The sequence below is a fragment of the Oncorhynchus clarkii genome, chromosome 3 (assembly GCF_045791955.1).
Source record: "Oncorhynchus clarkii lewisi isolate Uvic-CL-2024 chromosome 3, UVic_Ocla_1.0, whole genome shotgun sequence".
Lineage (NCBI taxonomy): Eukaryota > Metazoa > Chordata > Actinopteri > Salmoniformes > Salmonidae > Oncorhynchus > Oncorhynchus clarkii.
Window position 1 is genome coordinate 7,274,404 of NC_092149.1, and position 12,971 is coordinate 7,287,374.

General features: G+C 45.1%; 1 protein-coding gene across 1 annotated transcript in view; it reads left to right on the top strand.

The window, feature by feature from the left end:
• Positions 1-208: 208 nt before the first annotated feature.
• Positions 209-12,971, top strand: part of LOC139387196 (aryl hydrocarbon receptor-like) — a 37,516-nt gene continuing 24,753 nt past the window's right edge. Inside the window, exons 1-3 of the mRNA XM_071133267.1 lie at positions 209-711; positions 1,127-1,311; positions 8,144-8,235. Coding sequence (XP_070989368.1) covers positions 674-711; positions 1,127-1,311; positions 8,144-8,235 — 315 coding nt within the window. The 5' untranslated portion in view covers positions 209-673. The remainder of the gene's footprint in view (positions 712-1,126; positions 1,312-8,143; positions 8,236-12,971) is intronic.

Here is a 12,971-nt window from a genome sequence, read left to right on the forward strand (position 1 = left end):
ATGTGTTCTACAATTGCAGTAGCTACAGTAATGAACTTTCAATTGGTTTTTAAGACGTCCCATCCATCTCGTCTAGACCCAGACCTTTGAAGGGTGTAAACAACCCAATGGTAGTCACTTTGCGATTGGCTGGGATAAGCGTGTGCGTACCCGGTGGGTGGAGCTAAAGGGGGTGTGAAAGAAATGACCACAAATGTCCAATTTCTGCAGTTTGCGTGATATTTGTTGTAGCTATGAAATTCTCGCGTGGCTAATGTTCGGTGAATATATTCCGATTTGATTTATAGTCCATCCGCGTTTGGCAAGGAAGCTCGCACGGCACGATCCATTGACGGCTCAGTGTTGGCAATTTATCATCTTTCTCTTCTTTGAACTTTTCCACTTTCTCTAGCTAAATTAGGTTGTTAATATATATAGCAAACATCTCTTTCTTTTCGCGTAATAATGCAGGTATGCATTTAACTGGCTATATCGTTTTGTAGTATGCATGTAATGCATCTTACTGAGTAATCGACCATGTTTTGGTTTGATTGTCAGCTAGCTAACATGATACGTGTTATTTAGCTAGCCTAGCAGAAGCAGGGATTTGACTACCCTGTCCTGTCAGCTTGCTAGTTGTCTTTCTAGTGCGCTTGGCATTCCATAGTACACATTGGGAATAAATAGCACCAACATGTATGCAAGTCGCAAGAGGAAAAAGCCCCAGAGAAGGTACAGTCACGTTAGCTAACTGATCGCCGCTACAACAGCATAGCCAGCTAGTTAGGGGTTGTAGACAAAGTTATGTCACTACTAGTCTAGTGCATGTTAAGTATACCACATCAGTGTACAGAATTAGGATGCCTTGTGAGTGACAGTTCAATTGTAGTACTGTTATTATGTTCATGGAATAGGGTTGACTGACACTCCCTAGTCTGATTTGTATGAGGTCTGAATGAGGTACAGAAAGAAGCATGTTTCAACCTTGGACAATGATACTTCTTTATGATATTTCTTTCTGCGGACTCCATGAGTTGCATTCATTCACACTTTCGTAAACATACAGTATCTACCATTTAGGCTACATAACAAGACCGAGGAATATCATCATATGAGACATTGATGGCAGACATTCTCCTCCTCGTAGTGTGAAGCCACCTCCAGAAGGAGCTAAATCAAACCCTTCCAAGAGGCACCGGGAACGCCTGAATGGGGAGTTGGACAGGCTGGCCAGTCTGCTTCCTTACCCCCAGGATGTCATCTCCAAGCTGGACAAACTGACCATCCTCAGGCTTTGTGTCAGCTACCTGCGTGCCAAGAGCTTCTTCAATGGTAAGGCATGATCATAACACACCCTATTGTCCATATTTAGGGTTGGATTATGTAAAGATATTATCGCTATGGATCTGACTGTCTGATTTATTTTAATTTTTAAAACTTATTTAACTAGGCAAGTCAGTTAAGAACAAATTCTTATTTATGATGACGGCCTAGGAACAATGGGTTAACTGCCTTTTTCAGGGGCAGAACCACATATTTTTACCTTGTCAGCTCAGGGATTCGATCTAGCAGCTGGCCCAACGCTCTAACCACTAGGCTACCTGCTGCCCTGATCAACTATATCAGTCACTATCAACTACTGAGGTGTCTGGAAGGCAGTGGCTAGATCTCTCGCTCTCTCTCGCTTGTCGCTCTCTCTCTCAAGAAAGGGAGGACTCTCTGAAATAACAGGATGCCATCAGGGTGTGTGAAATCCTGTGGAAAGTAACATAGAAATGTGTAATCTTGTGATCTGTCTTAGCGGAAGTGCTGCAACAATAGATCGTTTTCTAGCATTAACCACATACATTATTAAAGGGTTCTGAGGGATCTGCCAAGGGAAACCTATGACCACATCCTCCCCCTTGCAAGACATTATGTTTGCATCTCAAATGGCACCCTATTCGGGTAAAAAGTAGTGAACTATATAGGGTAAAAGGTGCTGTTTGGGATGCAGACTAGGCTGTTTGGACTCTAAGAAAGTAGGGCTGTGACGATACCCGTATTGCAGTATTTTTTCCATGGCAAAAATGAAAACTCGAAGTAAACTCTTTGGTCCTTTTAAAACCTGCTGTATGTAAAGTATTGTGGCTATAGCTTGGAAAATAGATACATGTCACTCTGGATGACAACATAATGATGTTTGTTTCCAACATTAAGGCTTTGTTTTGTTTCCTTGCCATGATACTAACGAATATTGCGATACTGGTATCGTCCCGGTTCGAGTATCCATCCTCGGGACCCGCACTCGGCTGTTTGGACCCCCACTTGGCTGTTTGGACCCCCACTCAGCTGTTTGGACCCCCACTCGGCTGTTTGGACCTCCACTCGGCTGTTTGGACCTCCACTCGGCTGTTAAAAACAAACTGAAATATCACATTTACATAATTATTCAGACCTTTGTACTTTGTTGAAGCAACTTTGGCAGCCTCTAGTCTTCTTGACACTACAAGATTGGCACACCGATATTTGGGGAGTTTCACCCATTCTTCTCTATAGATTCTCTCAAGCTCTGTCAGGTTGGATGGGTAGCGTCGCTGCACAGCTATTTTCAAGTCTTTCCAGAGATGTTTGATCGTGTTCAAGTCCGGACTCTGGCTGTGCCACTCAAGGACATTCAGAGACGTGTCCCAAAGCCACTCCTGCGTTGTCTTGACTGTGTGCTTAGGGTCATTGTCCTGTTGGAAGGTACAGCTTCGCCCCAGTCTGTGGTCCTGAGTGCTCTGGAGCAGGTTTTCATCAAGGATCTCTCTATACTTTGCTCCGTTCATCTTTCCCTCGATCCTGACTAGTCTGCCACTGAAAAACATCCCCACAGCATGATGCTGCCACCACCATGTTTCACCGTAGGGATGGTGCCAGGTTTCCTCCAGACGTGACGCTTGGCATTCAGGCCAGAGATTTCAATCTTGGTTTCATCAGACCAGAGAATCTTGTTTCCCATGGTCTGAGAGTCTTTAGGTGCTGTATACGGGGTATTTGGAAATAGCCACGGGATTCTTTTTGTATATCGCCAATACAGATTAAACTATTTATTTGAAGTGTTTCAATACATTTTAATATTTGTAGCAAATGTTTTTTATTAAATGCCTGCAGTCAACGTGTGCAATACCTTAGGAGATGAAGCAGATTGTGTTCTTCATTTCACCTGTCACATTATTGTACATTATGACGCTTACCATAGTTCCCCAGAACAGTTGAGACTGTCACATTATGAAGCTCACCGTAGTTCCCCAGAACAGTTGAGCCTGTCACATTATGAAGCTCACCGTAGTTCCCCAGAACAGTTGAGCCTGTCACATTATGAAGCTCACCGTAGTTCCCCAGAACAGTTGAGACAGTCACATTATGAAGCTCACCGTAGTTCCCCAGAACAGTTGAGCCTGTCACATTATTGTACATTATGAAGCTCACTGTAGTTCCCCAGAACAGTTGAGTCAGTCACATTATGAAGCTCACCGTAGTTCCCCAGAACAGTTGAGCCTGTCACATTATGAAGCTCACCGTAGTTCCCCAGAACAGTGGAGCCTGTCACATTATGAAGCTCACCGTAGTTCCCCAGAACAGTTGAGACAGTCACATTATGAAGCTCACCGTAGTTCCCCAGAACAGTTGAGACAGTCACATTATTGTACATTATGAAGCTCACTGTAGTTCCCCAGAACAGTTGAGCCAGTCACATTATTGTACATTATGAAGCTCACCGTAGTTCCCCAGAACAGTTGAGACAGTCACATTATGAAGCTCACCGTAGTTCCCCAGAACAGTTGAGCCTGTCACATTATTGTACATTATGAAGCTCACCGTAGTTCCCCAGAACAGTTGAGACAGTCACATTATGAAGCTCACCGTAGTTCCCCAGAACAGTTGAGACAGTCACATTATGAAGCTCACCGTAGTTCCCCAGAACAGTTGAGCCAGTCACATTATGAAGCTCATCGTAGTTCCCCAGAACAGTTGAGACAGTCACATTATGAAGCTCACTGTAGTTCCCCAGAACAGTTGAGACAGTCACATTATGAAGCTCACCGTAGTTCCCCAGAACAGTTGAGACAGTCACATTATGAAGCTCACTGTAGTTCCCCAGAACAGTTGAGACAGTCACATTATGAAGCTTACCGTAGTTCCCCAGAACAGTTGAGACAGTCACATTATGAAGCTCACTGTAGTTCCCCAGAACAGTTGAGACAGTCACATTATGAAGCTTACCGTAGTTCCCCAGAACAGTTGAGACAGTCACGTGTTTGTTTGGAAATAGCACAACAGGAGAAAACGGGAGCAGGTGAGTCCAGCTGTGTGTTGACATGAACCTGTTTTATATTGAAAGTCAATAGTGATCAGGGACGTACAAGCTTTCCTTCACAGGAAAAACATTAGTGCAACACATTCATTTTCATCAGATGGCAGCAGAAATGCAACCAAGTACATGAGCTTACAATGAAAAAGCAAGGTGTTTTTTGCGAAAACTATGCATAGCCTATGCATATTTCTAATATTTCACATAAAGCAAGCTAAATTTCCTCATGTTTGGCATTTTAAAAGTGGAAAAAAAGTAGCTACACATCAGTCAGAGTGTCTGCTGATAGAATGATGGAGAACAGTAGCTACACATCAGTCAGAGTGCTGTCTGCTGATAGAATGATGGAGAACAGTAGCTACACATCAGTCAGAGTGCTGTCTGCTGATAGAATGATGGAGAACAGTAGCTACACATCAGTCAGAGTGCTGTCTGCTGATAGAATGATGGAGAACAGTAGCTACACATCAGTCAGAGTGCTGTCTGCTGATAGAATGATGGAGAACAGTAGCTACACATCAGTCAGAGTGCTGTCTGCTGATAGAATGATGGAGAACAGTAGCTACACATCAGTCAGAGTGCTGTCTGCTGATATAATTTTTACCTTTATTTAACTAGGCAAGTCAGTTAAGAACAAATTCTTATTTTCAATGACGGCCTCAGTCAGAGTGCTGTCTGCAGTCAGAGTGCTGTCTGCTGATAGAATGATGGAGAACAGTAGCTACACATCAGTCAGAGTGCTGTCTGCTGATAGAATTTTTACCTTTATTTAACTAGGCAAGTCAGTTAAGAACAAATTCTTATTTTCAATGACAGCCAGTGGGTTAACTGTGGTTAACAGTGGGTTAACTGCCTGTTCAGGGGAAGAACGACAGATTTGTACCTTGTCAGCTCGGGGGTTTGAACTTGCAACCTTCCGGTTACTAGTCCAACGCTCTTAACCACTAGGCTACCCTGCCGCCCCAGAATGATGGAGAACAGTAGCTACACATCAGTCAGAGCGCTGTCTGCTGATAGAATGATGGAGAACAGTAGCTACACATCAGTCAGAGCGCTGTCTGCTGATAGAATGCCCATTCCTGAATTCTCATCTGAGTGGAGAAGTGCAACTGAAGCACGAAATGAGTCTAATGCAGAGCAGAAATTACAATAAGATCCATTTTACGTCTGCATTTACAGAACGCGGGAAGATCTTTCTAAAGAGTTTTCAAAATTCTGTGTAAACGTGACCCCGAAGTTTAACTTGCTACTTAATCGAAGTGGCTGAATTAATAAGGTGAATTTTTCATCATATTGTTTTAGCTTTCTGCCATGTTTGAGAAGTCAAAGTCTGTGTCTGCTCAAACGGTCAGAAACAGACTCCATGAGGGTGGTATGAGGGCCCAACGTCCACAGGTGGGGGTTGTGCTTACAGCCCAACACCGTGCAGGACGTTTTCATTTGCCAGAGAACACCAAGATTGGCAAATTCGCCACTGGCGCCCTGTGCCCTTCAAAGATGAAAGCAGGTTCACACTGAGCAGATGTGACAGTCTGGAGACGCCGTGGAGAACGTTCTGCTGCCTGCAACATCCTCCAGCATGACCGGTTTGGCGGTGGGTCAGTCATGGTGTGGGGTGGCATTTCTGTGGGGGGCCGCACAGCCCTCCATGTGCTCGCCAGAGGTAGCCTGACTGCCGTTAGGTACCGAGATGAGATCCTCAGATCCCCCTTGTGAGACCATATGCTGGTGCGGTTGGCCCTGGGTTCCTCCTAATACAAGACAATGCTAGACCTCATGTGGCTGGAGTGTGTCAGCAGTTCCTGCAAGAGGAAGGCATTGATGCTATGGACTGGCCCACCCGTTCCCCAGACCTGAATCCAATTGAGCACATCTGGGACATCATGTCTCGCTCCATCCACCAACGCCACGTTGCACCACAGACTGTCCAGGAGTTGGCGGATGCTTTAGTCCAGGTCTGGGAGGAGATCCCTCAGGAGACCATCCGCCACCTCATCAGGAGCATGCCCAGGCGTTGTAGGGAGGTCATACAGGCACGTGGAGGCCACACACACTACTGAGTCTCATTTTGACTTGTTTTAAGGACATTACATCAAAGTTGGACCAGCCTGTAGTGTGGTTTTCCACTTTAATTTTGAGTGTGACTCCAAATCCAGACCTCCATGGGTTGATAAATCTCATTTCCATTGATCATTTTTGTGTGATTTTGTTGTCAGCACATTCAACTTTGTAAAGAAAAAAGTATTTAAGAATATTTCATTCATTTAGATCTAGGATGTGTTATTTAAGTGTTCCCTTTATTTTTTTGAGCAGTGTATAAGTATAATACAAGAAGGCACAATTTATGGGGGGGGGGGGGGGGGTGTAAGTGTTTTAAATTGTGCATTCAATCCAACATTTGCAGGACCACAAAAAAAGCAAGGAAGCTGAAAAATGTAGACTGATCTTAATGTTTTGCTTAGATCTTGTAGGCTGTCTGAGATGTAACATTTAGCCTTCATTTTTACAAGATCTTCCCTTGGGGAGCCCTTTATATTTAGAGTGACTCAACAATTCAATTAGCTCGACTTGCATGAGGAAAAAGCCAGCAGAATAAAATGTTCTACTCTTATTTTAGTTTCCTCCGAGACCTGCTAGCAGCCAGGATTCCTGGCCTTTGTGTTGCTGCCTGCTGCTGTGGTGCTTTGTGTAATCGGCAGAGTTCCTAGACTCCCAAGGGGAGGGGAGAGGGGGGTGTTTGCTTGAGTAATCTATATTAGAACAGACTTGTTCAACTCTTGACTCCACAGACTCCTGAGGAGGGTTATAAAACAGTGGTCTCCTGCATCCCAAATGGCACTCTATTCCCTGTTCAGTGCACTACGTTTGCCAAGGGCATGGGCTCTGGTCAAAAGTATTTCACTATAGGGAATAGGATGCCATTTGGGGTGCAGAGTGTTTGATAGTCTGTAGTATGAGCCAACAACTAAACTTATACTTGTTTAGATGAGTGAGAAGTGTTGACTCGGCTCTGAGAAGGGGATGGGTGTAGGTTGATGTGAACCAGAGGTGGAGGGGGATTATTTTGGCCATCGTATGAGAACACAGTCAAGATTGTGGACAGGTCGTCATTGTAAATAAGAAAACATTCTTAAATGACTTACCTGTATGAATAAAAGGGGGAAAATAATTGTGGTTGCAGACTTCCTGAGTTATTCTACTGCGGGGATGGGACTGCCTGAGATAGGACGTCATTCTACTGCGGGGATGGGCAAGTCCCCGGGGGCCTGATTGGTGTCACACGTTTACTCCAGCCTTAGCTAACACACCTGACTCCAATAATCAACTAATCATGATCATCAGTTTAAAATGTAATTAGTTTAATCAGCTGTGTTTGCTAGACGGGGAGAAAGTGTGACACCATTCTGGCCCCTGAGGACTTTGAGTTCCCTATCCACGTTCTACTGGCACAACTCTCCTACTGTAGCTAGGCTATAGGGCCCGACCAGCACAGTTAGGGTCTGTTCTCCTAATCACACTGAAACATAAGGCATCACACTGCACCATCTATCTGAAGATGATTTGTCGTTGCCTAGCCTATATGGCTACCACAGTACACACAAATAGAATAACATTTTTGGTTGATTTAAAATGCCCATCAAATTCTCTTCCACAGGAACAACTAGTACCATTAGCGGTGTGCACATTAGGTCTATCTCACATTATTGTGAATGGGTCTCTGTCTGTAGTGATGCGCTGTAACTGGTTCCTCTGCATTCCTTCAGTGTGTGATGGAAATCCTCTATGGGACAACAACCTTAATCTTGATTTTATTGTATTGTGTTGCAGTGACCCTACAATCCACAGCCTCCCAGCGCCCAGAGAGTAATGTTCTGAAGAAGAAAGAACTTCACGTTCCAGAGGGAGAGCTCTTACTACAGGTTAGTGGGGTCTATTCAGTAGCCACCCTGTCTGTTACTACAGGTTAGTGGGGGTCTATTCAGTAGCCACCCTGTCTGTTACTACAGGTTAGTGGGGGTCTATTCAGTAGCCACCCTGTCTGTTACTACAGGTTAGTGGGGGTCTATTCAGTAGCCACCCTGTCTGTTACTACAGGTTAGTGGGGTCTATTCAGTAGCCACCCTGTCTGTTACTACAGGTTAGTGGGGTCTATTCAGTAGCCACCCTGTCTGTTACTACAGGTTAGTGGGGTCTATTCAGTAGCCACCCTGTCTGTTACTACAGGTTAGTGGGGTCTATTCAGTAGCCACCCTGTCTGTTACTACAGGTTAGTGGGGGTCTATTCAGTAGCCACCCTGGCTGTTACTACAGGTTAGTGGGGTCTATTCAGTAGCCTCCCTGTCTGTTACTACAGGTTAGTGGGGGTCTATTCAGTAGCCACCCTGTCTGTTACTACAGGTTAGTGGGGGTCTATTCAGTAGCCACCCTGTCTGTTACTACAGGTTAGTGGGGGTCTATTCAGTAGCCACCCTGTCTGTTACTACAGGTTAGTGGGGGTCTATTCAGTAGCCACCCTGTCTGTTACTACAGGTTAGTGGGGTCTATTCAGTAGCCACCCTGTCTGTTACTACAGGTTAGTGGGGTCTATTCAGTAGCCACCCTGTCTGTTACTACAGGTTAGTGGGGGTCTATTCAGTAGCCACCCTGTCTGTTACTACAGGTTAGTGGGGTCTATTCAGTAGCCACCCTGTCTGTTACTACAGGTTAGTGGGGTCTATTCAGTAGCCACCCTGTCTGTTACTACAGGTTAGTTGGGGTCTATTCAGTAGCCACCCTGTCTGTTACTACAGGTTAGTGGGGGTCTATTCAGTAGCTACCCTGTCTGTTACTACAGGTTAGTGGGGGTCTATTCAGTAGCTACCCTGTCTGTTACTACAGGTTAGTGGGGTCTATTCAGTAGCCACCCTGTCTGTTACTACAGGTTAGTGGGGTCTATTCAGTAGCCACCCTGTCTGTTACTACAGGTTAGTGGGGGTCTATTCAGTAGCCACCCTGTCTGTTACTACAGGTTAGTGGGGGTCTATTCAGTAGCCACCCTGTCTGTTACTACAGGTTAGTGGGGGTCTATTCAGTAGCCACCCTGTCTGTTACTACAGGTTAGTGGGGGTCTATTCAGTAGCCACCCTGTCTGTTACTACAGGTTAGTGGGGGTCTATTCAGTAGCCACCCTGTCTGTTACTACAGGTTAGTGGGGGTCTATTCAGTAGCCACCCTGTATGTTACTACAGGTTCGTGGGGTCTATTCAGTAGCCACCCTGTCTGTTACTACAGGTTAGTGGGGTCTATTCAGTAGCCACCCTGTCTGTTACTACAGGTTAGTGGGGGTCTATTCAGTAGCCACCCTGTCTGTTACTACAGGTTAGTGGGGGTCTATTCAGTAGCCACCCTGTCTGTTACTACAGGTTAGTGGGGGTCTATTCAGTAGCCACCCTGTCTGTTACTACAGGTTAGTGGGGGTCTATTCAGTAGCCACCCTGTCTGTTACTACAGGTTAGTGGGGGTCTATTCAGTAGCCACCCTGTATGTTACTACAGGTTAGTGGGGTCTATTCAGTAGCCACCCTGTCTGTTACTACAGGTTAGTGGGGTCTATTCAGTAGCCACCCTGTCTGTTACTACAGGTTAGTGGGGTCTATTCAGTAGCCACCCTGTCTGTTACTACAGGTTAGTGGGGGTCTATTCAGTAGCCACCCTGTCTGTTACTACAGGTTAGTGGGGGTCTATTCAGTAGCCACCCTGTCTGTTACTACAGGTTAGTGGGGGTCTATTCAGTAGCCACCCTGTCTGTTACTACAGGTTAGTGGGGGTCTATTCAGTAGCCACCCTGTCTGTTACTACAGGTTAGTGGGGGTCTATTCAGTAGCCACCCTGTCTGTTACTACAGGTTAGTGGGGGTCTATTCAGTAGCCACCCTGTATGTTACTACAGGTTCGTGGGGTCTATTCAGTAGCCACCCTGTCTGTTACTACAGGTTAGTGGGGTCTATTCAGTAGCCACCCTGTCTGTTACTACAGGTTAGTGGGGGTCTATTCAGTAGCCACCCTGTCTGTTACTACAGGTTAGTGGGGGTCTATTCAGTAGCCACCCTGTCTGTTACTACAGGTTAGTGGGGGTCTATTCAGTAGCCACCCTGTCTGTTACTACAGGTTAGTGGGGGTCTATTCAGTAGCCACCCTGTCTGTTACTACAGGTTAGTGGGGGTCTATTCAGTAGCCACCCTGTATGTTACTACAGGTTAGTGGGGTCTATTCAGTAGCCACCCTGTCTGTTACTACAGGTTAGTGGGGTCTATTCAGTAGCCACCCTGTCTGTTACTACAGGTTAGTGGGGTCTATTCAGTAGCCACCCTGTCTGTTACTACAGGTTAGTGGGGGTCTATTCAGTAGCCACCCTGTCTGTTACTACAGGTTAGTGGGGGTCTATTCAGTAGCCACCCTGTCTGTTACTACAGGTTAGTGGGGGTCTATTCAGTAGCCACCCTGTCTGTTACTACTGGTTAGTGGGGGTCTATTCAGTAGCCACCCTGTCTGTTACTACTGGTTAGTGGGGGTCTATTCAGTAGCCACCCTGTCTGTTACTACAGGTTAGTGGGGGTCTATTCAGTAGCCACCCTGTCTGTTACTACAGGTTAGTGGGGTCTATTCAGTAGCCACCCTGTCTGTTACTACAGGTTAGTGGGGTCTATTCAGTAGCCACCCTGTCTGTTACTACAGGTTAGTGGGGGTCTATTCAGTAGCCACCCTGTCTGTTACTACAGGTTAGTGGGGGTCTATTCAGTAGCCACCCTGTCTGTTACTACAGGTTAGTGGGGGTCTATTCAGTAGCCACCCTGTCTGTTACTACAGGTTAGTGGGGGTCTATTCAGTAGCCACCCTGTCTGTTACTACAGGTTAGTGGGGGTCTATTCAATAGCCACCCTGTCTGTTACTACAGGTTAGTGGGGGTCTATTCAGTAGCCACCCTGTCTGTTACTACAGGTTAGTGGGGGTCTATTCAGTAGCCACCCTGTCTGTTACTACAGGTTAGTGGGGGTCTATTCAGTAGCCACCCTGTCTGTTACTACAGGTTAGTGGGGGTCTATTCAGTAGCCACCCTGTCTGTTACTACAGGTTAGTTGGGGTCTATTCAGTAGCCACCCTGTCTGTTACTACAGGTTAGTGGGGGTCTATTCAGTAGCCACCCTGTCTGTTACCATAGCACTCCAGGGCCTGTATTCATGATAAGGTAAGTACTTTATTAATCCCACACAGGGTACATTTGATTGCACCAGCCAATACATACCCTAATAAAACACAACAAAGGACAAACCGATATTAAAAGCAGCTCATATTTTTGTCGTCTCAGAGTAGGAGTGCTGATCTAGGATCAGTTTGTCCTTTTTTTTTTTAGATCTTAATGAGTAAGCTTACATTAACAGTACGGACCTGATCTTTTACATTGGAAAGTTATTGGTTTAAGTTGAGATGAACTGCAGTTGAACCACACCATGCAGGGTCATGTGGCATGTTAGCTTTTCCTGTCCAAATAATTCCAGAGTTAATCATATACTGTTGCGTGTCTGATCCTTGAACTGTCTGATCTTTGAACTGACTCTACATGGAATAGGGTAGATACAAACACAATGTCTGCTTCCCAAATGGAACCCTATTCCCTGTATAGTGCACTACTTTTGACCAAATGCACCCTATTCCTTAAAAAAACATTTTTTTAAATGTTGATTTTATTTTTTCAAACAATACAAAACATACCCATACAAACGACAACATCACACAAACATTGACTATAACACACCTGCCGAGACAGACCCACACACCCCCATCTCCAGCGCCCACATCACTCTCCGCCACGTGGCCTCAAACTGCACCATTTTGTTTCTCTGAGTCGCCCACACACTTTCAACATTTAGATAATAAAGAATTTGACCTTTCCATTGTGTTAACAACAGAGGATTGGTTGATTTTCCTGCTTTTAAGCATGTTTTTTACATTTACCTTGTTATTCTTCTGACAGACAACATTCTAACTCCGCCCATAACTTTTTGTCTTTAGAACATTCCCAGAAAGCAGGGATTATTGAGTCATACTTTTTGACCAAATGTATTGTAATACATAGGGAATAGGATGCCATTTGGGACACAGACAAAACTCTATAGGCCTTTCAGTTCCTTTGACATTTGACATTTTGCTGTTTTCTCTTTATAGCTGTAGGCCTACTTCATATGACCACATGTAGTCTAGATGTGTGTAAACATGTATATTAAACACATATAAAGGCAACAATTTCAAAGATTTTACTGAGTTACAGTTCATATAAGGAAATCGGTCAACTGAAATAAATTCATTAGGCCCTAATCTGTGGATTTCACATGACTGGACAGGGGTGGAGCTGTGGGTGGGCCTGGGATCATCCAAGTGGGTGGGACTTACTGCCAAATTCTCTAAAACTACGTTGCAGGCAGCTTATGGTAGAGAAATGAACATTCAATGATCTGGCAACAGCTCAAGTGGACATTCCTGCAGTCAGCATGCCAATTACACGCTCCCTCAACTTGATACATCTGTGGCATTGTGTTGTGTGACAAAACTGCACCTTTTTAAAGTGGACTTTTATTGTCCCCAGCAGAAGGTGCACCTGTGTAATGATGCTGTTTAATCTGC